This window comes from Somniosus microcephalus, chromosome 9 (genome assembly GCF_052327205.1).
Source record: "Somniosus microcephalus isolate GS21.2 chromosome 9, FLI_Smic_1.0, whole genome shotgun sequence".
Taxonomy (NCBI): Eukaryota; Metazoa; Chordata; class Chondrichthyes; order Squaliformes; family Somniosidae; genus Somniosus; species Somniosus microcephalus.
The window spans coordinates 214855542-214880044 of NC_140995.1; the positions used below are offsets into that span (position 1 = coordinate 214855542).

The following is a 24503-nucleotide window of genomic DNA, read 5'->3' on the forward strand; positions in this document are numbered from 1 at the left end:
CCTTCTCTGAACTGCCTCGAAAGCAAGTATATCTTTTCTTAAATATGGAAACCAAAACTGTATGCAGTATTCCAGGTGTGGCCTCACCAGTACCCTGTATAACTGAAGCAAGACTTCCCTGCTGTTATACTCCATCCCCCTTGCAATAAAAGCCAAGATTCCATTGGCCTTCCTGATCACCTGCTGTACCTGCATACTAACCTTCTGTGTTTCATGCACCAGGACCCCCAGATCCCTTTGTACTGTAGCACTTTGCAGTTTCTTTCCATTTAGATAATAACTTGCTCTTTGATTTTTTCTGCCAAAGTGCATAACCTTACACTTTCCAACATTATATTCCATCTGCCAAATTTCTGCCCACTCACTTAGCCTGTCTGTCCTTTTGCAGGTTTTTTATGTCCTCCTCACTCACTGCTTTCCCTCCCATCTTTGTATCGTCGGCAAACTTGGATACGTTGCACTTGGTCCCCTCCTCCAAATCGTTAATATAGATTGTAAAGAGTTGGGGTCCCAGCACTGATCCCTGCGGAACACCACTAGTTACTGATTGCCAACCCGAGAATGAACCATTTATCCCCACTCTCTGTTTTCTGTTAGATAGCCAATCTTCCACCCATGCCAGTATATTACCCCCAATCCTGTGATTTTTTCTTGTGCAGTAATCTTTTGTGTGGCACCTTGTCAAATGCCTTTTGGAAGTCCAAATACACCACATCCACTGGTTCCCATTTATCCACCCTGTATGTTACATCCTCAAAGAATTCGAGCAAATTTGTCAAACATGACTTCCCCTTCATAAAACCATGCTGACTCTGTCCGATTAAATTATGCTTATCCAAATGTCCTGTTACTGCTTCCTTAGTAATGGACTCCAACATTTTACCAACCACAGATGTTAGGCTAACTGGTCTATAGTTTCCAGCCTTTTGTCTACCTCCCTTTTTAAATAAGGCCGTTACATTAGCAGTTTTCCAATCTGCTGAGACCTTTCCTGAATCCAGGGAGTTTTGGAAAATTACCACCAATGCATCCGCAATCCCTACCGCTACTTCTCTCAAGACCCTAGGATGTAAGCCATCAGGTCCAGGGGATTTATCCGCCTTAAGTCCCATTATCTTACCGAGCACCATCTCCTTAGTGATTTTAATCGTGTTTAGCTCCTCCCCCCCCATAGCCCCCTGTTTGTCCAGTGTTGGGATATTTTTAGTGTCCTCTACTGTAAAGACTGATACAAAATATTTGTTCAGCGTATTTGCCATCTCCATATTCCCCACTACTAATTTCCCGGTCTCGTCCTCTAAGGGACCAACACTCACTTTCGCCACCCTTTTTCTTTTTATATAACTGTAGAAACTCTTGCTATCTGTTTTTATATTTTTTGCTAGTTTACTTTCATAATCTATCTTCCCTTTCTTAATTAATCTTTTAGTTATTCTTTGCTGGCTTTTAAATACTTCCCAATCTTCTATCCTCCCACTAGATTTGGCTACTTTATATGCCCTTGTTTTCAGTCGGATACTATCCTTTATTACTTTACTTAGCCACGGATGGCTGTCTTTTCTTTTACGCCCCTTTTTCCTCAGTGGAATATATTTTTCTTGAAAGTTGTGAAATATCTCCTTGAATGTACACCACTGCTCCTGTACCGTCTTACACCTTAATCTATTTTCCCAGTCCACTTTAGTCAACTCTGCTCTCATACCTTCATAGTCTCCTTTATTTAAGCTTAGTATGCTGGTTTGAGATCCAACTCTCTCACCCTCCAACTGAATTTGGAATTCAACCATGTTATGGTCACTCATACCAAAGGGATCCTTTACTAGGACATTTTTTATTAATCCTGTCTCATTACACAGGACCAGATCTAAGATTGCCTGCCCCCTGGTTGGTTCAGTTACATACTGCTCAAGGAACCCATCCCTAATGCACTCTATGAACTCTTCCTCAAGGCTGTCCTGCCCAATTTGATTTGTCCAGTCAATATGAAAGTTAAAATCTCCCATTGATTATAGCTGTTCCCTTATTACAAGCCCCAATTATTTCCTGATTTATACTCCGACCAATAGAGTTGCAACTGTTAGGAGGCCTATAGACTACGCCCACTAGTGACTTTTTCCCCTTATTATTCCTTATCTCCACCCAAACTGTTTCACTATCCTGATCCTTTGACCCAATATCATTTCTCACTATTGCAGTGATTCCATCCTTTATTAACATAGCCACCCCACCTCCCTTTCCTTCCTGTCTGTCCTTCCTAATAGTCAAATACCCCTGGATGTTTAGTTCCCAGTCATGGTCACCTCGCAGCCATGTTTCTGTATGGCCACCAGATCATACCCATGTGTAGTTATTTGTACCGTCAACTCGTCTATTTTGTTACGAATGCTGCGTGCATTCAGATAAAGAACTTTTAAATATGTTTTGTGACAATTTATTCCTGCTTTTACCCCCTTTACTACTTTACCTTTATCTTTATATATTCTGTCCCTTCCTGACACGCTCCGGTTTTTAATTTCCCCACTGCTACTTTGCTCTATTGCCTTCTCCGCTGTCATTTTTATTTTTCGCTCTCTTGAAACCTCCCCCCCCCCCCCCCCCCCACTAATTAGTTTAAAGCCCTCTCTACAGCCCTAGTTATTCAATTCGCCGGGATTCTAGTCCCAGCACTAGCCAAGTGAAGTCCGTCCCAACGGAACAGCTCTCTCCTGTCCCAGTACTGGTGCCAGTGTCCCAAGAAGCAAAACCCATTTCTCCCACACCAGTCTTTGAGCCACGCATTTAACGCTCTGATTTTATTTACCCTAGCCAAATTTGCTCATGGCCACTTTAACTCAAATCCGAATGACGACACCGTTTAATAATTCTTTGTTTTTCTTCTTTTTGCACCCTACACTGCTGTCCCACTGTGTCTAGTTTCCTTCTTCAGTTGGGCGAGCCACAGATTTTTCCTATGTCCGCTGCAATATTGCCTCCATGATGGCAACAGGAGAGTTACACTTCTGTAGGGTAGGTCTGGCCAGCCTAGAGTGCGGTTTGAACTTAACATCGTTTGGAAATCCGGTGCAGGCTGTGCCAGTTCACTGATGTACTTAAAATGTGTTTTTCCCCCCCAATTTGAGAGCTGATCAAGATGAGGGAAGTTAGTGCTGGGGAATGGAGCGCCTTCAGCATCAAGGACTCTCCCAGGTCAGGTATCCATTATGCAGAGAGAAAACAGAAGAATGTTCTGTACTGGACAATTTGCCTTTTTTTTAAAATCCCAAGTTTGGAGCAATTTTGAGCTGTGGGCTTGCTAGGAACTGGATTGAGACTGTCTAAAGGAGGCTAACAATCTCAGACAGGGGAGATTTTCACCCTGAACTTATTTTTAAACTATGTCCCAGAGGTGGGGACAGTATCTATACCTATATAGGCCTATATTCTCTAGAGTTTAGAGGAATGAGAGGTGATCTCATTGAAACATACAAAATTCTTACAGGACTTGACAGGGTAGATCTAGACAGACTGGATGCAGGAAGGATGTTTTCCCTGGCTGGGGGGGGTCTAGAACGAGGGGTCACAGTCTCAGGATACGGGGTAGGACATTTCGGACTGAGATGAGGAGAAATTTCTTCACTCAGAGGGCGGTGAATCTTTGGAATTCTCTACCCCAGAAGGCTGTGAAGGATCAGTCGTTGAGTATATTCAAGACAGAGATCGATAGGTTTTTGAATATTAAGGGAATCGAGGGATATGGGGATAGTGCAGGAAAGTGGAGATGAGGTAGAAGATCAACCATGATCTTATTGAATGGCGGAGCAGGCTTGAAGGGCCAAATGGCCAACTCCTGCTCCTATTTCTTATGTTCTTATCTAGCCCACTACAGAACCTATTGTCCCAAGTTCATGTATATACCATACTAGTGGATCTAACTGTGATGTAGCCTATGGAAAGTCAGGACAAAGTGAATTCCCCTCTGAGTGCATTAGTTTCACTGGCGGTGTGGCCACGGGGACTTGCAGTTTCTGAAGCTATGGAAGCTCTATCTAGCGGTAGAAATGTGCAGCTGCGGGTGTGGCTGTGCGACGGGTAGCTTTATAACAGGAAAATCCTATTAAGACGCCATAACATATATAAAATTTATTATATATTTAATTTTGATTTACAGTAAGTTTAGGTCTTCATTTTTGTTTTTAGACAAATCAGTTCAAGTGTTTAGTAGAGTTTAGTTAGAGATACAGGAAAGGAGAATTACTGCAATATTTGACTGGTTGCTTGTTAACATAGAATTACAGAAAGTGCTGAGTGGATGTACATTTGGATAGACTGTGCAATTTCCCCCCAGGTTATACATTACATTAAGTACAAGTTATATCAAATATAAGTGAGCAATATTAAGCTTGGATTGTGAGTTGGAATTCTGTTCTGTTGGAGGGAAAAATGTAAATTTCAATAGCGTGCTTAGCAAAATTCTCTGCCCAGTGCTATAAATCTCAAATTATTGCTTTAAATATTACATTTCTTCAGAATCATAGGGGATTCCATTGCTTTGCTTGTGTACAGTACTTTCTGGGAAGGTTAACTCACCATGTCTGGTTTTCAAAGTTGCTGCAGTATTTTGCTTTTGGCTAGAGGCGCAATTGCCAGGGTTTGGAAGGGAATTGTCAGCTCCCAATTCCTGACCGTTATCCAGTGACCTTGTGCCAGAGAAGAGGAAAATAATTTTTAAAAATGCTTGTGTAAAAGGGAAAGCTTGGCCTTTGTAAGGGAAAAGGTTGAATTCCTCCTTTTTGATAAAATATTTACAAGCAAATGGACAGTAACAAAGTTCCCTTTATGTGTGAGGAAGAACATGCTTTTATATTTCATTCTCCCAAGTTTTCAGGATGTTGTAAAGTGCTTCACAACCATCAAATTGAAGCCACGGAATTACTTTTGAGGTGGAGTAGTTGTTGTTGTATTTGAGGCAAACGCGGCAGCCAATTTGTGCACAGCAAGGTCCCACAAACAGCAAGTGAGATAAATGACCGGTTAGTCTGTTTGGTTCGCGTTGGCTGACGGGAAGAGCGTTGGCCAGGACGACAAGAAATCTTCCCCGCTCTTCAAAAAAAAAAAAGAGTGCCGTAGAATCTTTTACATCCGTCTGAGCAGTCACACAGGTTTAATGTCTCTTCTGAAAGATGGCACCTCCCTCAGGGCTGTACTGAAGCATCAGCCTAGGTTAGGTGCTCAAAATCCTGGAACGGGGTTTGAACAACCTGGCCCTTAACATCAATAAAGTTGATTATGATTATGAATTGACAACCTTCCGATTCAGTGCTACCAACTGAGCTAAATTCACATTTATGTAATCAGCGTGGGACAATTTTAACTGATCACTCAAGTTCATGTTGGTACAAATTCCAGTTGGTTTTTTTTGGGGTTAAAAAAAAAAATTACTGTGTTCTTTCCCCCTGATTCTTGTTGACAGGAGAAGATGGACTTTTGGTTACAGGCCATAAAATTAGCACTGGACAAAAAGAGCCAAAAAGGAACTATCCAGATTAATTCAGAAAACCTGATGAAAGTGTTTAATTTAGTGCCAGATCTATCGCGACCATTTGAGTATCTTTTGGCCACAGGAAACCTGCGCTCAAAATCGGGTGAGTATTCTGCTTTTACAACGAGATCTCCACGTGCTTGGAGCAGCTCGCAAATGGACAGTTTTAATACAGTTACTTTTGGAAAATCTGACCTGGAAACATCTGTTTGTTTTCTGTCAGTAAGTGTAATTTAAAAAAAAAACACCAGTGGCCTGGTCGGAGGCTTCCCGCGGGGATATGTCTCTGACCCACAAATAAAATGCCCGCGTACCTGGAGGTACGGAGACTCGCGGTCCTGGGCCTCTCCGGGTACCCGCGGGAAGAGGCCCATGTATTCCGGGACGCAGGCGGTTCGCGAGCACCCCTGGGATCACGCGGGCTGGCCCAACGAATGAAAGCAGGGGCTCCCCATTCATTCTTAATCGGGATTCCGCATGTACGGAAACCCCATAAGTAGGAATGGGGAATACAGCTAGACATCAAATAATTTTTTTTTTTTAAATCACATATTTAAAATTAATTAAAATGACATTTAATTAAATATTTAAAACAAAAATTACATTTTTTGAAAAATAAATTTACATGTTTTAAAGGGGCTAAAATAAAACTTACCATACCTCAATGATACAAGTTTTTAATTATATATAAATTAAGTATAAGTTACTGATAAAATTTTATTTTTCTGTTTTTTAAAACGCAACGCTGGTAAAAGCAGGCCTTGCGCTTTTACCAGGCGTAAGAATTTCACGGGCATTCGCTGGGCAGAAGTCTCCGTCCGTGGATGCCCTTTTCCCGAGGATACGGAGAATCTGTCGAGCCTAAACCCGGAACTTGCGCGGCCCTTACGGGCATTGATGTGGGACTGGAGTCACGTACAGGCCAGGCTGAGTAAAGACGGCAGGTTTCCCTCCCTAAAGGACATTAGTGAACCAGTTGGGTTTTTACGACTTTGTGGTACTTTTACCAGATTTTTATTTCCAGATTTAAAAAAAAAACTGGGTTCAAATTCCAACTGCCACGGTGGGATTGGAACTCACATTTCTCTGGATTATTTGTCCAGGCCTCTGGATTACTAGTCCTGTAACATAGAATACAATAATGTAGTGGTTATATCACAATTAGATATTTATACATGCAGGGAGATCCAGCCGGTTTTGGTTAACCAGTTTGTATGAGAAACATTTGTATCTTGGCTGTGCTCATTAACATTGAATGATTCAGACATTCAGATCTGCATCGGGATCCAGCGGAGCCACACTGTGCTGTGACGTGGTGGTGGATTTTAGGATGTAAAACCTCGCTTCCTTAAATTAAGGTGCTTTATTCCCAATCTGGGCTGTACCACAGTAGGATGTGCTGAACAGAGGCAAGGGAATTCAGTTCGCAGTCCTCCCGCGAGCGGAGAGCTGCGATTTGGAAAAATCTCCGCCTGGACCGGAGGGCCCCCGGGAGGCACAGAGTTCCGTTGCTGTGCCTCTTCAAACTGCCGGTGTGCAGGGCACACGTATCCCAGGGGCGCAGGTAGTTCGCAGCGTCCCTGCGACCACGTGGGCCATGGGGAGCCAACCAGAGCAGGGAATCTCCATTCATAGATTTGACCGGAAGACCCGTCAAATCTATGAATAGAGATCAGCCCCAAAACATAACTAAAACTTCAAATAATTTTTTAAAAAATCACATTTTAAAAGTGACTATAAATTACATTAAATTAACTATTTTAAACAAAAATTAAATTTTTGTAAAAAATAATTAAAGTATTTAACAAGGCTAAAAATAAACTTACCTTTCTTTAAAGTATTTTAAAATGATAAATCAGTGGTAAAAATTATTTATTTTTACTTTCAACTCTTAGCCTGGTAAAAGCAGGCCTTGCGCAAGATTTGTAAGTGTTTTCTGCGGGTGGAGGGTCTCCAAAAAACGGAACTCTCCACCCTCAGAGGCCCTGCTCCAGGGCAGGCGTCCGATCTGTCAAGAGCTTTCTTGACAGATCGGAAATGCTGGTTTCCAGCGCATGCGCAGTGCATGCCTGAAACCGGCATTTCCGATGTCCCTACGGGTGAGTACACAGCGCGCACTCACCCACAGGGATCGGAATTTCTGCCTCGCAGTATGATTCAGCACAAGAAGGGAGGGTCATTCTCGCATACCTGCTTATTTGAATCTAAATTTCCAGTGCGAGACCAAGGTCACAAAAATATGGGGGACCAGAGGCTGTACCATGGGTCCAAAAACAAGTCCTCTTTTGGGAGGGAATTTAACGTCTCCCTTGTCGGAGATGTTCAGGGGCTTCACCCTAGGAAAATTGGATTTTTTTTCAGTAAGAATTGAAACATCTTTTACACTAAATCTGCAGTAAATAATTAACGTTGTATTTCTCGGCCATCCACAAGCATTGACGAATTATTACAAATGGGACAGTTGACAATATAAATATACTAGTTCAAAAGAAAATACAGTTTAGATACAGATAATCCTTGATCATTATAGTCTACTTACAGCAGAAAGGATTGTTGGCTGATTTCACCCACACGATGCGCCCTGTATATATCGCTGTCCCGTGATCTCGTGCTATTCTCAGGCGCTAAGGGCCTGGGATAAGTGTCATTGATGCAGACCTGCAAGTAGGTCACCTCTTGGAGACTGAAGTGTAGGTAGATCGAAGGGAAGGAAAATACCTAAAGAGGACATTTTGTCTTTAACTCCAAATAAATACATTGCAGAACCACTGAGCTGCAAAAATGTTTAAAAAAAAACAAAAAAACTGCTTACATAAACAAACTAAAACAAACCTGTGGGTGTTCTTTAATGAATCTTCACAAAAATGAGGCATTATATACAGAATACGCCTGACTAAGTCTCTTGTTGAAATGCAGACACAAACCTGAGGAGATGTGCTGTGCGTCTCGTGATGATCTTGAAGTCGGGTAATCATACGCGTTAATTTTAAATGTATTTCTCTTCGCTGGTCCCAGGTCTGGGAATGCTGCAGGATTCGGGTTTGTGCATTGTGGCGGACAAGCTGAATTTCATCCGTTATCTCTCCCATTTTCGCTGTGTGCACCGAGGGGCTGCTTTTGCTAAGATGAGAACCACCTCTGTACGCAAGTTACTGCCAGAGTCCTGGGGCTTCCTGTGCCCCGTGCACACGCCGGATGGAGAGCCGTGTGGGCTGATGAATCACTTGACTGCCATTTGTGAGATTGTGACCCAGACATCAAGTACAGTTGCTCTGCCAGCTCTGCTTTGTGCACTCGGTAAGTGATGAGGGAGCTATACATACATATGACGATTGCAGAGTAAGCTGCTTATATCAGACTGGTTTGTACATGGCTGTTGTGGTAAACCACTGTTATTGTTACACTGTTGTTATCACCTACACAAGGTTACCTCTTGCCTCGCGCGCTGTTATACCTAGGCATACCTCAGCTGACTCCGCCCATGGCTCCGCCTGCTTGCCCAGGTATAAAGGTAATTGCTTGGCTAGTATTCTTCCTTGCTGGAACCGATCACCCACGAGGGTGGGCTCTGTTATTTAGCCAATAAAAACCTATAGTTACTATCTTAACTCGTCGCTTTCATGGAATGAATTGATAGGTATATCGATTTTATTGGCTCCCTCACACTCCCCCCCCCCCCCCCCCCTCTCCCTCACACTCCCCCCCTCCCTCACCCCCCCCCCCCTCCCTCACACTCCCCCCCCCCCCTCTCCCTCACACTCTGATATTATCCATTATTAGCAGCTGTCCAAAAGTGGGAGAAGATTTAAAGTTTTCTTGCCCGGTGTCTTAATTTTTTTTTAAAACACGTATTGGAGAGACTCCTGATGCAGCCATGATCTGCACGTTGATACGTGCTCCCAAGTCATTCGCAGATTAGCGGTGCGCTGAATGTAAGAATATCTGACAACTGTACCAGCTGTTTGTACACTGAGCATGGGCTGTGCTCATTGTATGAGTGCATTTCAGTGGGCAGCCCATGGGATTAAAGGGCAGTGGCAGCGTGGATACGAAATTGGCTAAGGGGCAGAAAGTAGAGAGTAGTGGTGAACAGTTGTTTTTCAGACTGGAGGGAGTATACAGTGGTGTTCCCCAGGCATCGATATTAGGACCACTGCTACATTTGGTATATAGTAATGACCTGGACTTGGGTATAGGGGGCATAATTTTAAAATTTGCAGATGACATGAAACTCAGAAACGAGGAGGATAGTAATAGACTTCAGGAGGACATAGACAGACTGGTGAAATGGGCAGACACATGGCAGATGAAATTTAACACAGAGATGTGTGAAGTGATTCACTTAGTAGGAAGAATGAGGAGAGGCGATATGAACTAAATGGTACAATTTTAATGAGGGTGCAGGAACAGAGAGACCCGGGGGTTTATGTACACACACCTATGAAGCTAGCAGGGCAAGTTGTAAGGCTGTTAAAAAAGCATATGGGATTAGAAATAGAGGCATAGAGTACAAAAGCAAGAAAGTTATGTTAAACCTTTATAAATCACTGGTTAGGCCCCAGCTGGAGTATTGTGACCAATTCTGGGCAGCACACTTTAGGAAGGATGTCAAGGCCTTGGAGAGGGTGCAGAGGAGATTTGCTGGAATGGTATCGGGGACGTGACTTCAGTTATGTGGAGAAGCTGGGGTTGTTCTCCTCAGAGAAGAGAAGATTAAGGGGAGATTTGATAGAGGTGTTCAAAATCATGAAGCATTTTGATAGAGTAATTAAGGCGAAACTGCTTCCAGTGACAGAAGGGTTGGTAACCAGAGGACACAGATTTGGCGTGGTGTGACATCCCATGGAAAACCTGGCGGAACCATTGTACTTAACCATGTATAGCTTCCGTTTGCTGTGGGAATGCTTGAGTTTTGCATAGGAAGTCCTGAAAGTCCAGAGAAATGAGCAAAAAAAATCACTTGCTATATCAAAGCACGCCCTAGGATTAGGAGCTGGATCCTGGGCACATTATGGCCTATCATGTCGCCAAGTTGCCAGTGTCTTCACGTGTAAAGGAGAAGAATGATTATGCTGTGGTGTGATGGGATGTTTGTCCCACATACCTGCGATCAAAGAAGCGGCAGTATTTCAGGATAGGCGAACATGCTGTTGTTTCAGTAACGATGCTGCTACTGTAGATCTGTAGTGCTGTGTGTTTTATCTTTTTGTTATCAATAGAAGCTTAGCTATGAACTGTTTCTGTTCCACGTGTTTTGTAGGTGTTACACCGGTGGACGGTACACCCAGCAAGCCGTATTCTGAGTGCTACCCTGTTCTCGTGGATGGTGCTGTAGTTGGATGGGTAGAAAAAGAAATGGGACCAAGTGTCGCTGATACGCTGCGCAACTTTAAAGTACGTATCTGTTTTACTTTGTTATTTTCATGTGGTTTCATGTCCATACTTTGGGGTTACCAGAGGGAAAGGTTCCATTTGAAATGAATTAATTTTTTCTTTCCTGTCCCCTCACCCCCCCCCCCCCCTTCCCAATTCAAGACTTGCATTTGTTTTCTTCTTTTCCCCACAGCTGCCAGTTCCATTCTCTAGTCGTACGTTTTCAAATAAGGGGGCTTTAGGAGTTTAGGGGGTTTGAGTGTCCCAGGGAACCACAGGTCAGGAGTTCTGTCCTCCTTGAGCCGGGCACGCTGTGCGCCACAAGCACAGTGTCTGAAGGATCCTGCATTGTGTCTTTTTTTCTGTTGAATTACTAGTGCGTTATTCTTGTTGCTTTATATTGTAATAAAAAGTGTTCCTGGCAATTACAGCACTGAATTCATTTCATTAGCTGGCGGTGTATATTGGAGGTAGGGCTGATGAGAATGTGGCCGTGATTTCGGGAGTGTGTCGATGATTGCAGGGGTGGGGGGTGACACACACGCACGCACACGCACGCACACACGCACCCTCGATGACACCAAACTTGGGGGTTTGGCAAACAGTGATGATGATACCAATCGACTGCAACAGGACATGGAAAGGCTAGCAGAATGGGCAGACAAGTGGCAGATGGAATTTAATAGAGAGAAATATGAGGTGATGCATTTTGGCAGAAGGAACAGGGAGAGGCAATATACACTTAATGGCACAGTTTTAAAGAGTGTGCAGGGACAGAGGGACCTAGGAGTTAATGTGCATAGGTCCCGGAAGGTGGCAGAACATACTGAGAGAGTGGTTAGCAAAGCATATGGGATCTTGGACTTCATAAATAGAGGTATTGAGTACAAAAGTAGAGATGTTATGCTGAACCTTTATAAAGTGCTGGTTAGGCCACAACTGGAGTATTGCGTCCAGTTCTGGTCACCACACTTTAGGAAGGATGTGAAGGCCCTTGAGAGGGTGCAGAGGAGATTTACCAGAATGGTTCCAGGGATGGGGGATCTTAGCTACAAGGACAGGTTGGAGAAGCTGGATTTGTTTTCGTTAGAGCAAAGGAGGTTGAGGGGTGATTTGATAGAGGTGTACAAGATTATGATGGGTTTGGATAGGCTAGACGGGGAAAGGCTGTTCCCACTAGTTGATGGTACAAGGACTAGGGGACATAGATTTAGGCCTAGAAATTGGCCTGAGGCGCCCAAGCGGCACAAAATTCGCCTGGGCGCTGGAATTTGCGCCGCGATCGCCGCATTAGCGATCACCGCAAATTCAGTTTGAAGTGCCCCTAGAGGTAGACGGGGCGCGGCTCGAGGCGCTCCGCGTCCCTCTTAGGGCGCTGAAAGTGAATTTCGCAGCGCTACGTGCCGCAGTGCCACACGCTGTGGCACGGCACGCTGCGGTACTGCAGGCCTTCCTCCCACTGTTAAGCGGGAGGGGCCTGCAACAGCATGAACCCCGATCGCGAGTGCCGGCAAAAGAGCCCGGCACCAAAGAGAAGTGCCGGGCTCTCGGGAAACTGCCGGCAATGCCGCGGTGGGGGGGACCAGGAGGCCGGGGACGGAGGTGCTGGCAGGCGGCCGCCAAAAAAGCGGCCGCCCCGCAGCTCCACCTTAACTTGCGCCTCTGCCGGCTCAGCAAGGCCCCGTGAACCGGGCGCGGGTAGCGAACGGCGCTACAGCGGCACTCGCTACCAAATATCGCGATCGGGGCGCGAATGGGGCGCTGCGCACACCGGTGGCGGCGCAGCGCAAAAGGCTAACGCCACCATTAGCGCCCCTGCTGAATATCGCGGGAGGCGCAGCCAGTGGCGCTACAGCCACTGACTGCCTCTTTAGGCACTAACAGGTGGCGCTACTCACCCAATTTCTCCCCCTTAAGGTTTTGGGCAAGAGATACAGGGGGGGATGTGAGGGAAAACTTTTTTACGCAGCGAGTGGTGAGGACCTGGAACTTGCTGCCGACGGAAGTGATGGAACCGGAGACACTCACTGTTTTCAAAGGGAGACTGGAGAGGCACTTGAGGGAAATAAACTTGCAGGGCTACGGGGGAATGGGACTGACTGAATTGCTCTACAGAGAGCCGGCACGGACTCGATGGGCCGAATGGCCTCCTTCTGTGCCGTTATGACTCTATATGACCTTGCCTAATCGGTACGGTTTTTGCTGCTCGCAGGAAAAGCTCATTGACCGAGACGACATATTTATAATTAATAATGCCAAATACCAGAAGAATAAAATGAATGGACGGTGAGGAGGAAATTTTAATAGTGTTGCCTGTGGTTTGTTTTTCTGATAGGTACTACAGCTGAGAAAAGTCCCTCCGTGGATTGAAATTGTCCTTATTCCGATGCTGGGTAAGCCCAGCATTTACCCAGGATTGTACCTCTTCACCACCATGTGTCGGATGGTGCGGCCCGTGAGAAACCTGGCCTTGGGAAAAGAGGAGCTTATTGGGACACTCGAACAGGTAATAATCTCCCAACACAAAAGCAAAATACTGCGGATGCTGGAAATCTGAAATAAGAACAGAAATTGCTGGAAACACTCAGCAGGTCAGGCAGCATCTGTGGAGAGAGAAACAGAGTTAACGTTTCAGGTCGATGACCCTTTGTCAGAACTGGAAAAAGTTAGAGATGTAACAGGTTTTTAAGCAAGTGTAGGGAAAGGGAGGAGGGGAGGAAAGAACAAAAGGGAAGGTCTGATAGGATGGAAGGCAGGAGAGATTAAAAGACAAAAGGGATGATGGTGCGAGGCAAAAGGAGATGGTAATGGGACAAGTTAAGAAACAAAAGATGACTCTAGTGAAGTATAAATGGCAATGGCAGAATGATCGACAGCTGTCATGTGAGAGAAAAAAAAATCTATAATAATCTATAAAAATAATCTCCCAATACTGGCATTTTTCCCTTGTGAGCTTTGAAAATGTCTAATCCATTGCTCATAAGGTGGTAAAATAGATTTGGATGAAGATGGGCCTTCGGCCTAATTGATCTCCAGCATACTAAACCCTACCGTCTTCTCATCCCAGCATCTAACTGTTCCTTAAATTAGCCCACTTCTTACTAACAAGTGAGACATGTTGCGATGCAAACGATAACATTTTTGGCTGCGCAGAAGTCCTACCAGTTGGGAGGAGTGTGGATACTTGCCAGACGTTACTTTACTTGTGTAATACCAGTGGATAGGCATGTAGCTGCTCCCTGAGCATTCACTTATCTTGTGTCCAGCCCATCCACCGCTCTGTTTAAGTGAAGATGATACAACCCTCTGCAAAGGAGACCCGTGAATTAGTGACTGAGGAAACTAATAACAGGCTAAAGTACCTGAAAGTCATTCTGAGGCAAATACTTAGCGGTTATAATGTCACAGTAATGTTCTCACTTTTTTTTAATATTAATAAAAACAATTTGACTATAATGCTGGGAAAAAAACATGCTGGTGTTTATAATGCATTCTGTTGTCGCTGCAGCTGTACATGAATATTGCTATCACAGAGACGGATATCGTGCCTGGAGTAACCAGCCATCAGGAGCTCTTTCCTCATAGTATGCTGAGTGTAGTGGCTAATTTCATCCCCTACTCTGATCATAACCAAAGTCCTAGGAACATGTATCAGTGTCAGATGGGTAAGTAACTGTACCGCTTTTATTCCAAACTGTTCGAACCAGCTCCTTAACACTGAAGCCCAAAGTGTGCCAGAAATTGGCAGCAGTTACTGCTGGTAAATAGCATCAATGGCTGCAACTGAACAGAATGATTTAGCAGTGAAAGAAAATAGCAATGGAGGAATTGGCTGACTGATTGGACATGATACCGGAGGAGGGTCTGTGCCTGTGGTACCATGCTCCACGGATTTAACGGTGTCAGAAGATGATGAGGAGGGAAAAAAAATGGAATGAGATTATGGTACAATGGATTCTATTCATTTTAATTGGAGGATGAGATTGCAATAACTCACGTGCGTAAAAATGGCAAAGGCATGCAATCTGTTCAAGCGAGTGTGTGATCAGCCTGTTGGGAAGACTGGCATTGAGTTCCCTATCGCGGCTTTGCCGTTACAGGAACAGTAGCAAAGAGGTGTCGGGTGTCTCCATTTAGGAAGGGAAATTCAGGACTGCCACATGTGTCCTCTTTCACCTAGCGCCTTGTTTCAGTAAAAATCCACAAAAACGTTTTTAAAAAGAAGTCATTATCAGTAATTTTGAGGCGTGGTCAGAGTAATTTTTATTTTTGTTAAAAGTTATCTTAAACACTCTGATGTAGAAAGCCCACTTTACACAAACTGAGTCCCGTCCCATAGTTGGCAAAAGGAGCAAGTCACAAAGGCCCAGAAGGTTGCGGATTTGAATATGGTCTGTGCACCGATAGCTGGGCGGCAGTTAAGAGTGATGTAGTTTGACTCGGAGCACCTAGGTTAAGGATGGGTAATCAACCAGCGTTCCCATTCCTGATCGCTATCCAGTGCTCCTTGCCGGAAGTCTGCATGTGCAGATTTTGAGTGATGACAAGATTGCTCTTAGCTTTGAAGTCCTTCTCCCGCAGTTGAATATCTTGCCAGCGCGCACTGTCTAAGCTCGCCCATGAAGAATGGCCATTTAACAAGGTGACCAGTGTCTGTGGTACCGTACTCCAGAAGTCAAGATCTTCAGGAGATGAGGAGGGAAGAAAATTGGCATGGTGGGGTGGGGGAATTAAATCAGTTGAGAAACAAGATTTTTAAAATCATGCCTTTTTGGTCAATGCTAGGTACTGTAATGTAATTATGAACCTATTTCAGTATTTTCCTCCAGTGATATTTTATGTCAGTTTATGACACTATTTTTCAGTCTGCAAAGTATTGCTTATTTCTGTTCAAAAAATAAATAATGCAACTAATATACATGTATAACAAATGCTTGGCTTATTGTTATGTGAATTTGTGACATGGCCTTTTTCTGTGTTGATTATATATTGTAGCCCAACAAATGATTTACTTCCACTCCTTCCTTTTAGGCAAGCAAACAATGGGTTTTCCATTACACACTTACCCAGACAGATCTGATAACAAACTCTATCGTCTTCAAACTCCACAGAGCCCTCTTGTGCGGCCGCACATGTATGACTACTTTAATATGGATAACTATCCCATAGGGACAAATGCTATTGTGGCCGTCATCTCATACACTGGCTATGACATGGAAGATGCTATGGTATGTATTTGCTTCTTGAACTAATCTTAACTCTGCTGAGTCCGCACCCCTACACTCATGACTAGTGTTTTTAATGTTTGAGACAAGTAATGTTCTTTACCTGTTATTAAAGGTCACACATTTCTTCAGTTTTCTTGTTGGTGCTTGAAAGTCCCACCTGGGTTGGCCACCTCTGCTATTGAGAGGGGCAGTCAGCACTTGCTTATAGACCTCTGTCTGCGCTCACTGGGGCCAATTGCCAAGAGGTATGTGATAGCAACCAGTGTGTCCCAACTCCCCTCTCATTCTTATTGCAGGGGATGCTATAGAAACCTGCAACTGTAACTCAAATCAGGAGCAGAGTGTATGGGGATCATATACATATGTTGATCGAGTTAGATGAAGTAAGGTGGGAGGAGGCTAGTGCTGTAAATACTATGTAATGTAATCCTTTCTTCTTGCATGGGGAAACTTATCTTAATGTTTTTTAATTTAAACATTTGCCTGTTCTGATACTGTAGGAAACTCTTCCAATTTCACCAGGTCTTCCTCCTGCTTTTAGAAACCATCAAGTCAAACCAAGGGAAATTAGGGATAGCATAAGATCCAAGGAGAGGACATATAAATTGGCCAGAAAAAACAGTAAACCTGAGGATTGGGAGCAGTTTAGGATTCAACAAAGGAGGTAAATTGCGAGGAGGAAAGCCTCAGGCTACAGGATGATATAAACGGGTTGGTCAGATGGGCGGAAAAGTGGCAAATGGAATTTAACCCTGAAAAGTGCGAGGTGATGCATTTTGGACGGACAAATAAGGCAAGGGAATACACAATGAGTGGTAGGACCCTAGGAAGTACAGAGGGTCAGAGGGACCTTGGTGTACATGTACATAGATACCTGAAGGCAGCGGAACAGGTAGATAAGGTGGTTAAAAAGGCATATGGGATACTTGCCTTCATTAGCCGAGGCATAGAGTATAAGAGCAGGGAGGTTATGATGGAGCTGTACAAAACACTGGTAAGGCCACAGCTGGAGTACTGTGTGCAGTTCTGGTTGCCTCACTATAGGAAGGATGTGATTGCATTGGAGAGGGTGCAGAGGAGATTTACCAGGATGTTACCTGGGCTGGAGCGCCTCAGCTATGAAGAAAGACTAAACAGGCTGGGGTTGTTTTCCTTGGAGCAAAGAAGGCTGAGGGGGGACCTGATTGAGGTGTACAAAATGATGAGGGGCATAGATAGGGTAGATAAAGAGGAACTTTTCCCCTTAGTAGGGGGGTCAATAACAAGGGGGCATAGATTCAAGGTAAGGGGCAGGAGGTTTAGAGGGGATTTGAGGAGGAACTTTTTCACCCAGAGGGTGGTTGGAGTCTGGAACTCACTGCCTGAAAGGGTGGTAGAGGCAGGAACCCTCACAACATTCAAGAAGCATTTGGATGAGCACTTGAAATGCCATTGCATACAAGGCTATGGACCAAATGCTGGAAAATGGGATTAGATTGGACAGGGCTTGATGGACGGCGCAGACACGATGGGCCGAAGGGCCTCTTTCTGTGCTGTATAATTCTATGACTCTATGACAAAGGGATTAATTAAGAAGGGGAAAATAGAATATGAGAGTAAGCTTGCAGGGAACATAAAAACTGACTGTAAATGCTTTTTATAGATATGTGAAGAGAAAAAGATTGGTGAAATCAAGCGTAGGTCCCTTGCAGTCAGAATCAGGGGAATTTATAATGGGGAACAAAGAAATGGCCGACCAATTAAATACATATTTTGGTTCTGTCTTCACAAAGGAAGACACAAATAACTCCCAGAGATGTCGGGGAACATAAGGTCTGATGAAAGGGAGGAACTGAAAGAAATCAGTATTTGTAGGGAAATGGTGTTGGGGAAATTGATGGGATTGAAGGCTGATAAATCCCCAGGGCCTGATAATCTACATCCTAGGGTACTTAAGGAAGTGGCCCTAGAAATAGTAGATGCATTGCTGATCATCTTCCAACATTCGATGGAATCTGGAACAGTACCCATGGATTGGAGGGTAGCTAATGTTACCCCACTATTCAAAAAAGGTGGTAGATAGAAAACGGGGAATTACAGACCGGTAAGCCTGACATCGGTAGTGGGGAAAATGCTAGAGTCCATTATAAAAGATGTAATAGCAGAGCACTTGGAAAACAGTGACAGGATCGGACAAAGTCAACATGGATTTACAAAAGGTAAATCATGCTTGACTAATCTACTGGAATTTTTTGAGGATGTAACTGGTAAAATAGATAAGGGAGAACCAGTGGATGTGGTGTATTTGGACTTTCAAAAGGCTTTCGATAAGGTCCCGCATAAGAGATTAGCGTGTAAAGTTAAGGCACATGGGATTGGGGGCAAGGTATTGACTTGGATAGAGAACTGGTTGGCAGACAGGAAGCAAAGAGTTGGAATAAACGGGTCTTTTTCCAAGTGGCAGGCAGTGACTAGTGGGGTACCACAGGGATCAGTCCTTGGACCCCAGCTATTCACAATATATATTAATGATCTAGACAAGGGAACTAGATGTAATGTCTCCAAATTTGCAGATGACACAAAGCTGGGTGGGCATGTGTGCTGTGAGGAGGATGCCGAGAAACTCCAGGATGATTTGGACCGGTTGGGTGATTGGGCAGAAGCATGGCAGATGCAATATAACGTGGATAAATGTGAGGTTATCCACTTTGGTGGCAAAAACAGGAAGGCAGATTATTATCTGAATGGCAATAGATTGAGAGAAGGGGAAGTGCAACGAGACCTGGGTGTCCTTGTGCACCAGTCGCTGAAGGTAAGCATGCAGGTGCAGCAGGCGGTTAAGAAGGCAAATGGTATGTTGGCCTTCGTAGCGAGAGGGTTTGAGTACAGGAACAAGGATGTCTTGCTGCAGTTGTACAGGGCCTTGGTGAGACCACACCTTGAGTATTGTGTACAGTTTTGGTCGCCTTATCTGAGGAAGGATGTTCTTGCCATGGAAGGAGTTCAGCGAAGATTCACCAGGCTGATACCTGGGATGGCAGGAATGACGTATGAGGAGAGATTGGGTCGATTGGGCTTATACTCGCTGGAGTTTAGAAGAATGAGAGGGGATCTCATTGAAACTTATAATATTCTGACAGGACTGGACAGACTAGATGCAGGAAGGATGTTCCCGATGGTCGGGGAGTCCAGAACCAGGGGTCACAGTCTAAGGATAAGGGGTAAGCCATTTAGGACAGAAATGAGGAGGAATTTCTTCACCCAGAGAGTGGTGAACCTGTGGAATTCTCTACCACAGAAGGCAGTAGAGGCCAATTCATTAAATATATTCAAGAATGAGTTGGATATATTTCTTAAGGCTAAAGGGATCAAGGGGTATGGGGAGAAAGCAGGGACCGGGTACTGAATTTGGATGATCAGCCATGATCGCATTGAATGGCGGAGCGGGCTCGAGGGGCCGAATGGCCTACTCCTGCTCCTATCTTCTATGTTTCTATATGAGAGCAACCTCTCTCTGCCTCCTGTTGTATCACCTGAATTTTATTATGCTTATTTTAATAATTTATGCTTTTCATACAGTATATTCTGTATAGCTCCTCCACGTAATTTGATTCACAAAGTTAAATTATCCAGTTAGACAAGAGCAACTGTTCTACTGGGCAAAGCAGGAGTCGCCAAGCGCTGCGTGTGAAATTAAAACACATGCAAGTTACTGAAGCACAGAATAAACTACACGTAAACGCACAGACCACAGGTGTGCTAAAGGTCCATCAGCTGTCCATAAATTTAATTTTCACGGGACTGTTCTCTTATAATACAACATTAACCAGTGAGTTAGACAGTGGGCTCTGGACCAGGGTTTGAATACAGCTCCGTCTGATGGGATGGAAGTCTCCTCCGATGGCCGGAAGGATCCAATGTGAAAACTGGCACTAAATTAGCAGCATCACTCAAGAGGATTGCTGGTGTAGGAAGTGGAAATTGACACACTGGTTCAGTTTCTGAGTTTTGCATTGTTGGGGCAGTATAGTGGGATTTAGTGTGCATCTAACTGTGCTATATCTGACTTGGGAGTGCTTGATGCTGGCACTGGTTGCATGAAATGGAAATTGTTCCATTCCTCAAACATTCCTTACCTCAATTCGCACATAATTCAAAAACATTGCATAATAAAAAAGGCCCTGTAGTAATTCTGATTATAGCTATTAAGCATTGTTGGTAAAATTATAAAAAGTTTGGGGGAAAATATATTTCCAATAGATGGAATTTAGTTTCGGGAAATGTTTTTATGTGTTAGAACCAGAAATATATACAACTAGTTTAACAGCATGTGTTTTTTTAATATATATATAGATTATCAACAAGGCATCTTGGGAGCGAGGATTTGCCCATGGAAGTATTTATAAGACTGAAATGATAGACCTTGATCAAAAGGTTAAGCAAAGTGATGGTAACTTTGTGTTCGGTGTTAAACCTGGCGATAAGCGAACAGCACAGAAACTCGATGATGATGGACTGCCATCTATTGGAGCCGTACTGGAGTACGGTGATCCGTTTTATAGTTACGTGAATCTCAACACTGGGGATAGTTTTGTGATGTACTACAAGTAAGTAAAAATTGGATCATAATTTTCTGTGACTACTCATGTACATTATTACACTGATAATGTAAAGTGTTGTGGGAAATTTGGTCTGAGTGCATTTGCATTGCTTTTGGCAACAGAGCTGAGCGAAACCTGAGCTTTGAATTTGTTTCCTGTAACTTTGTAGATTGTGCAAGATGACTAGCTGTACTCTTTTGTATTTTTGCCCTCTGCACACTTGCTGACACGCGGATCACATTTTTCTCTCAACGTATAATATATACACAAAGGCACTAACTGTGAATTCATTCTGTTGCCATTTGTGGGATGTTGCTGGTGCAGAATCTGCTGCTTTTGGCTACTTAACGACAGTGACTGCACTTCAAAAAGTCATTTGCTGTATGAAGTACTTTTGAGATGTTTCGATGATGTGATAAAGTGCTATATTAATGCAAATCCTTCCCATTTTCTAATGCATGGGCCCAGAGATGCAGTCAGGAAATTTAACGAGACTTTTTTACAAACAATATTGCATTTTGATCTCCAGAAATTCTGACCGAGCGCGACCACGTCTGACTTGATTATGTTTTGTTTCCAGGTCAGAGTTTAGGCTGTGGGTGAGGTGCTCGTTGTGAAACTTATGGCAACTTTCATAAAATTAACCTCTTCGTGGGTGGGTGCTTGTTAACCAGACACTGAGCTTTAAAGTTTGTGAATAGGTGAAGTATTGATTTAACACTTTTTTTGTTTATTTTTCCACAGGAGCAAAGAAAGCTGTGTCGTGGATAACATCAAAGTCTGCAGCAACGATAATGGAACGGCGCAGTTTAAGCGTGTGTGCATCACTATGAGGGTCCCTCGTAACCCCACTATTGGGGATAAGTTTGCTAGTCGACATGGACAAAAGGGCATCTTGAGCCGACTGTGGCCAGCAGAGGACATGCCGTTCACGGAGAGCGGAATGATGCCAGACATTCTGTTCAATCCCCACGGATTCCCTTCCCGTATGACCATAGGGATGCTGATTGAAAGCATGGCGGGCAAGTCTGCCGCCATGCACGGCCTGTGCCACGATGCCACGCCGTTCACGTTCTCTGAGGAAAATTCTGCCCTGGAATACTTTGGGAAGATGCTGCAGGCCGCTGGTTACAACTACTATGGGACGGAAAGGGTCTACAGCGGCATCAGCGGGGTGGAGCTGGAGGTGGACATTTTCATCGGGGTGGTTTACTACCAGCGCCTGCGTCACATGGTGTCTGACAAGTTCCAAGTTAGAACTACTGGGGCGAGGGATAAGGTGACTAACCAGCCCCTGGGAGGAAGGAACGTCCAAGGCGGCATTCGATTTGGCGAGATGGAACGTGACGCCCTGCTGGCTCACGGGACGTCCTTCTTGCTTCAAGACCGTCTCTTCAATTGCTCCGACCGCTCCATGGCCCACGTGTGCATCAAGTGCGGCAGCCTTCTGTCGCCAGCACTGGAAAAGCCCCCGCCATCGTGGTCTGCCACGCGTCACAGGAAGCAGCATTGCACTATCTGTCGGCAATCCGACACCATCGAGATTGTCTCCGTGCCCTACGTTTTCCGATACTTCGTAGCTGAACTGGCGGCGATGAACATTAATGTTCGACTCAACGTGAGATGATCCGACAGATTCATTCCGGTGGGGTTTTCTTTTTGATAAATGGATTTCACTCGATTTTGTATTTTTTGTGCAGAGGGTGGGGAAAGCTGTACTGTGCTGAAAGATCGGCTCAAACTGATTTGTATTCAGATCTTGCTGTGGACTCTTGGTGGCAGCATTGGTATCTCATGGAATTTATTTGAGAATTATGTTGCTTTCTCCTGGCTGCAAATAATGTATTGGCAGTTGCATTGTCAGAGGAGCTTTTAACATTTTTTTAGTTTAAAGTGAATTGTATACCGTAACGGCAATATTTACATATTTCTTCATAAGTATTCATTTTGTTACTAAAAATTTGCAATCTTAGTGCGCAGTCTGAAGACTAGTTTGTAAAGGTGTGAGAACTGCTGCTGTGGAAATGCCGCATCAGTAAATGACATTTATTTTTCAAGAAAAGTTGCTTTTACTTTTATTCCCAAGCATTTCCTCCCAGCCAATAGGGCTCCTTCATGTCCACTTGTGCCACAGCCTGCTCCCAAATCTCAGCTCTGCTACTTCGAAAGAGATCTTCAGGGTGCAGCGCACCCGTTTGTTGTCCTGGTCTTCATTGCCTTCTCACAGGGAGTCTGTTTGCTTGTTGCCTTTACACCTGTTGCAAAGAATGGGAAAACAAAAGCTTTTGGGAATTTGAACTCGGCTGATGATTCAGGGAATGCTTCACTGCTGAGGGGGCTCTGTCTCTTTATATATGATGTTAAACTGGGGTCCTTTCCGTCTGTCCTAGTTCAGGCGGGCGTTAAAGATCCCGTTTTACTTGGGAGTTCTGGTGTCCTTGTTATAATTTCTCCCTCAACCAACACTAGAAAAAAAACAGCTAAATTTGTCATTCATCTCATCAGTGTTTGTGGGATTTATTATATTTGCCTGCATAATAGCGACTGCATTTTGCTGCCTGTGAAAGGCTGTTAGACATTTCTGGGAGTTGTGATACAAATGCAAGTCTTCAAGTCAGGACTTTTTTTGTTGTAACCTTGCACCTGGTTCACAAGTCTGATTACACCTTGAAGAATCAAATGTTCACACACTTGCGGCTCTCACTATGCAGATGTTTGAGCAGCTTCAAGGGTCTGATAATGAGCTATTATATACAGAAATCGTTAGAAAATGTTCAGCAGACTGCGATGGCTGCTGCTCTTAAATTTCCAAAATGCTACTGTACCTAACTTAAGAGGAAATTCCTGCTAAAAAGTGAAACCGTCACAATATCACAAGAAAACTTGATAATTTTAAATAATACACATTGACACCCCACCTTGAGTGTACTGCGTTCAGTTCTGGTCACTAATACAAGGGAAACATTCAAACATTAGAGGCAGTGTAGAGAAGAGCCACAAGGCTGTTCCCTGGTGTTAGAGGTCTGGGTCTTGAAGAAAGACTGGAGAAACTTGGGCCTTTAAAATAGAGGTGAAAGGTGATCTTATTGAGGTATTTAAAGATTGGTAAGGGTATAGAAAAAGTTAACCCGGAATATTACTTTAAATTGCAGGGGTTTTTAAAAATTTGTTCTTGGGATGTGGGCGTCGCTGGCAAGGCCGGCATTTATTGCCCTTCCTGGTTGCCTTGAGAAGGTGATGGTGAGCCGCTGCCTTGAACTGCTGCAGTCCGTGTGGTGAAGCTGCTCCACAATGCTCTTGCAATTCTTTATAGCAGTCTGATACAACTGAGTGGCTTGCTAGATCACTTCAGAGCGCAGATAAGAGTCAACCATATTGCTGTGGGACTGGAGTCCCATGTTGACCAGACCCCGGTAGGTTGCCTTCCCTAAAGTACATGAGTGAACCATTTATGTTTTAACGACAATCTGACAATTTCATTTTATTTCTAGATTTTTAATGTTAAATTCAAATGGTGGGATTTGAACTCGTTTTCTCTGGCTTTCCAGTCATAACCATGACAAAACTACCTGTAGAACAAGGGAACACAGGTTCAAACTAGTAAAATATTACTTTAGGACTGCTATCAGAACATTTTTAACACAGATAATGATCAATATGTGAAACAGAATCCAAACAGTAGTTGAGGTAGAAACCCTACAATTGGATGCTTCGGAGTTGTTGGGGGGTGTGGATATTAGAATCTCTAGATGGATGAATTAAGATAGGCCACATTGCCTTCCTCATCCGTAATTATCTGATGCA

General features: G+C 44.0%; 1 protein-coding gene across 2 annotated transcripts in view; it reads left to right on the plus strand.

Annotated features, from left to right (window-relative positions):
* The window catches only part of polr1b (RNA polymerase I subunit B), a 53327-nt gene extending 30947 nt beyond the window's left edge, over positions 1-22380 (plus strand). For both annotated transcript variants that reach the window (XM_085997884.1, XM_085997885.1), the window contains exons 8-15: positions 5450-5621; positions 8534-8815; positions 10779-10912; positions 13227-13397; positions 14400-14556; positions 15923-16119; positions 20452-20705; positions 21444-22380. In XM_085997884.1, coding sequence (XP_085854010.1) covers positions 5450-5621; positions 8534-8815; positions 10779-10912; positions 13227-13397; positions 14400-14556; positions 15923-16119; positions 20452-20705; positions 21444-22326 — 2250 coding nt within the window. In that variant the 3' untranslated portion in view covers positions 22327-22380. The remainder of the gene's footprint in view (positions 1-5449; positions 5622-8533; positions 8816-10778; positions 10913-13226; positions 13398-14399; positions 14557-15922; positions 16120-20451; positions 20706-21443) is intronic.
* The last annotated feature ends 2123 nt before the right edge of the window (positions 22381-24503 follow it).